The sequence below is a fragment of the Monoraphidium neglectum genome (assembly GCF_000611645.1).
Source record: "Monoraphidium neglectum strain SAG 48.87 unplaced genomic scaffold scaffold04565, whole genome shotgun sequence".
Lineage (NCBI taxonomy): Eukaryota > Viridiplantae > Chlorophyta > Chlorophyceae > Sphaeropleales > Selenastraceae > Monoraphidium > Monoraphidium neglectum.
This window is the reverse complement of record NW_014009064.1, coordinates 1-4,298: the sequence shown is the minus strand read 5'-3', so window position 1 is coordinate 4,298 and position 4,298 is coordinate 1. Positions and strand designations below refer to the sequence as shown.

At 65.8% G+C, this 4,298-nt stretch overlaps 1 protein-coding gene across 1 annotated transcript; it reads left to right on the top strand.

The window, feature by feature from the left end:
* Positions 1 to 39: 39 nt before the first annotated feature.
* On the top strand, positions 40 to 3,682 carry MNEG_14540 (hypothetical protein; the record flags this gene model as incomplete). The annotated part of the gene is made up of 8 exons (XM_014036988.1): positions 40 to 191; positions 707 to 763; positions 1,300 to 1,468; positions 1,662 to 1,825; positions 2,075 to 2,170; positions 2,365 to 2,423; positions 2,676 to 2,985; positions 3,197 to 3,682. Coding segments are annotated over 8 exons (1,493 nt in total), but the record flags the coding sequence as incomplete, so codon positions are not given.
* Between the last annotated feature and the right edge of the window lie 616 nt (positions 3,683 to 4,298).

Genomic DNA, 4,298 nt, shown 5'->3' with positions numbered 1-4,298 from the left:
GCCGCGCCCCGCCCCACCCGCCCACACCCCTCAACGCAGAGCGCAACCCCGAGCTTTCCTCATGGTCAGACACTCTGTTTTTCTCGGCTATCAACGCCCTTTACGACGCGGCGATCGCTAACGCGGTCGCGAGCGTGGGGCGCGCCTACGTCGACACCGCCGTGCGGCTGGCGCTGCTGCTGAGCCCCGTGGTGGGTTTTGGGGTGACAACGGCAGGCGGGCAGACAGGGGTCTGCTGCGCCCCGCGGCGGTAAGTTTTGCCCTGCTGGCACGGTAAACTGAGGGCTGCTCGGGGCTGCGCGCGGGGGCCGTGCTGTAGCCCAAAATGATGCTGACTAGGCGGCGCTGCTTGTCCTGTTTTGCACTCCAGAGCGTGTCGGTGGATCCAAGGGCGGCCATCATTCAGGCGTATCAGGCAAGTGTGTGAATACTTCAGCGTTGCGCCAGCTGGCTCTCGATGCGGCTGTGCACATGCATGCAAGCCAGCGGCGGCGCAGTCCCGCAGTCTCCTTGAATGGCGCGATCCCCCTGTCTGCCGTGCCAGACCCTGTGCGCGCCACCCCGCGCCCTAGCCCCACGGATTGTTTTGCGACCTGCACGGGCTGGCAAATAGAGCCGCCGGCGCCGCCTGAATCTCACCAGGCTCCTCGATGCTGCAACACCGCACCCAAATCCCCGATCTCCCTCCTCGCCTCGCCCCCAACAGCTCATCATTGATGTGGGGCGCTCCATCCTGCGCGCCCTGGAGGAGCCGCCTTTTCTGGTGAGAGGGGGAGGGGGCGATCACACTCTCAACGCGGGTCATGAGTCCGGCCAGGACACGAGAAGCGTGCCGCCTGGCGGCACGCCGCTGCGCTTTAGTCAGGGGCGGGTCGGCGGACAAGCTCGCGACGACGAGGTGCTCGGCAAACGGGTGACTGAGGTCGCAACCGCCGCTGGCCCGGGGCCGCCTGGCCACCCCACCATGTTTCGCCCCGGGGCGGCAGCTGCGCAGTCTTGGAGTTTGGGTGCGCAAGATTTCTCTGGGCTGCGGTTGTGCGCCTGCGCAGCGTGCCTCCTGGCCCCCACACCCCGTGTGCCCAGCAGTTTCATTGCCTGGTATGGGACCACGCCGAACCACACACGCGCACACGCACCGTCAGCAGCGTTCACAACAACATATACACATCCACCCTCCCAATCATCATCCCGCCTCCCACGATTGCTCTAATCAAACCCACACGCCCTTGCCTCCTCCCTCACGCGCCCAACACCAGCGCCCGCCCGCCCTGCACACCTCCGCCCCCACCCCCAATCCAGGTTGATGGGGACTTGAATAACAACGCGTCCGCCCTCTTCGCGTTTTTTGACGAAACCATTGTGATCCTAAGGGACGGGCTGCTGCGCGTAGCAAACGCGACCGAGGCCCGCGCGGGCGAGGCCGCCGCCGGCATCCAAGCATCGGCCGAGGCGATCGTGGCCGCCGCAGGTGCGTGTGTAGGCTGGGCGCCACCTGCTGTGCTGAGAGGTGCCGAAGGTGCCTGTGGTATTGGGCCCTGAAGCGCGCGAGTGGCAGCAGCACCATCCACAAGTTGTCTACACGCTCGTTTTCAATGCACCTCACTGCAAACACCACGGGCACGAGGCGTACGTCAACCATCCACGATCGCCCTTCCTTACAGAGGGCTCAGCAGACTCCATGGCCCAGCAGCTGGAGTCCCTCGCCCCCGGCCTGGCCGGCCTGCTCAGGCAGGGCGCCGACGCCGGCGCGGGCGTTGTGGAGCGCCTGCGGGAGGCGGCCCTCGACGCCAACTCTGTGTTCTCCCGCGCCCAGGAGGAGTGCAAGGTAATCGCCGACTTGCTGTGATCTGGCGGGGCTGGCAAGCCGTGAATCAGGCATGGACGGTGGGCCTTCTGGGGCGTATTAGGGTGGCCAAAACCTTCCAGTGCTTTGAGTAGGGCCCATAGTAGCCAGGGTTGGTGTTTGGACAAGCAGAGCGCGTCAATTGACCGCGTGTTGGCCGCCCAATCACGCAGCGGCGCCCAACGGCCCCCGGTTCCCGCGAATGCTATCATCAAACACCTGAGAGCACAGGTCCTGGGTGCCGAGTTTGAAAAGGTTGTCAACCACACGTCAGAGGTGCTGCAGGAGGCAGCAGCCGCCCTGGCGACCTCACTGACCAACATTCAGGTGCGGCCAGCCACGGCCAAACGCGCAGAGTCGCAACGGCCCCGTCTCTGCTTGAGGGGGCCTCTTAAGATGGCCGTGGACCAACAACGCATTGCCGCGCACCAGCGTCACTCTCCGTCCATCATTAGCCTGTGTCCGCCTTTGAATGTTGGCGCGGCGCCGCAAAGCTGCGCTGTCAATGCCTCGTAATTCAGGTCGCGGTGGACGCCGTGGTGCCTGGACCGCCCCTGGAAACGGTCATCGCAGAAGCAAGGTGGGGACACAGGGTTTTGGGCTTTCTGAATTGAATTCAGGCTGTCCGCGAGGTGATGGACGGGGCGATGCTGCACCTCAGGCTGCCGTCGCTGGTCTGGGATGCTTGTGCCACTGCGCATTGCAATACTCACTTTCCATGCCCGCAACGAAGGCGCCGCCGAACTTTGACGCCCAACGGGCGGTTGGTGCAGGCCTTGCCCTCAGTTCACCAGCATGGCACCGCCAATGGTCGCACGTCCCCGAACCGCAGGAACGCATCCCGACAGGCAATCCAAAACGCGCGCGAGCGCTTGCAGGCCGTCCTGCCCTTTGCCAGCGTCGACGCCGCCGTGTCGTCGCTGGCCGACGCGGCCGACGCCGCCGTCGCGTCGGTCGAGGCGGTCGCCATGCAGCGCGTCGCCGCCGACGGCGGGGCGGTGGACGATCTGGCCGCCGGGATCGAGGGTCTCACGGCGCGTATCAAGAATGCACAGGAAGCGATGGCGGAGTTTGCGGACAGTGCAGAGGGGGCGTTCCCAGGGCGCCTGGCTAACGTCACCCTGGGTCTGGTCAGGACACAGGTGAGTGTGGTTGTCAGGGCGGGGAAGGCGAGGCAGAAGCACCGCCGCCCTTGCCTCGACAGATTTTGGCAGGCAGGCCTTCTGCGCGTCGGGTCGCACGAACTGGTCTGCCCTGTGGTCGCAATCAACAGATTCATGTTGCCCTCGTTCACGTGTTCGCGGGTACGTCCAACTCAAACCGCACCCACACCCCGCAACACCCCACATACAGTCGGAGCGCGCCGCCGACCGCATATCCTCCCTGGCGGGCGCCCTCCTCTCGGCCGCCCCGGGACTGGACCCCGCCACGCTCGCGCCCGCCCTCGAGTCCGCAGTGGACCAGCTGCTATCAGACGTCACCGCCGGCACCGGGCCCCTCGCCGCCGCCGCGCCGGCAAACGTGACGTCCCGCGTGGCGCAGGCGCTGCCTGCGGCGGTCAACGCGGCCACGGCTGCCTTAAATGACGCTGCAGCAGCAGCGGCGGCGGCGGCGGAAGCAGCTAGGGCACGCACTGTGGCGCCGGTTGCGGGGACTTCTGTGAATCAAGGGCAGGGCGGCGCGGCGAGTACGCTGCAGGATCTGGCGGCGAGGCTCAGATCTGGGGTTGGGCGGGCGCAGGCGGCACTATCTCAGGGCCCGTTGGTTGCGATTGTGCAGGCGCTGGACGGCGCAGAGGCTGACGTCAAGGTGGGCGGTCGGAACGGGCACATTTTTTAGGGTTCAGGGTTGAGTATGACTTATGTTTCAGGGCTCCCCTCAGAAATAGTATATGCAAGCTTCAAAGCATCGCCAGGCTGATATGACTATCTTCAAGCCGACGTGCATACAGCGAAACCATCAACGCTAAACTTGCGGCATGCAGGGAGACTGCTGACCACCGCACGTCCCCTCACCCTCGGCCCAGGCATCTGACGGCGGTGTTGTAAGCCAGAACAGTGGGCTGGCCGCCTTCAGCAGCGCTGTCGACGCTGCGCGGCAGGCCGCGGTGGACGCGCTGGCCGCCGGGCGCAGCGGACTGCTCAACGCATTTGACCGCGCCTCGGCGCGTTTGACATCGGCGCTGGGCGCGGTGGACGGGAAGCTCGCAGGATTGCTGCACGCGCCGGCAGACGGCGGGCAGCAGCAAAGCAGCCGCGTGTTTAGCGGCCCAGGGGCGAGCGCGGGCGCAAAGGGGGGTGGGGTTGGAGCGGCTGCTGCGCAGGCGCGCGGGCGCCTGGCAGCTGCTGTGGCGCAGTTGCCGATGGTATAAGTGTAAGCGGTGTGCGTCATGTGTCGTATGATTGCACCCCTCTCATGCACACGCACGCTGTAACATGGGCCCACGCTGCACTTC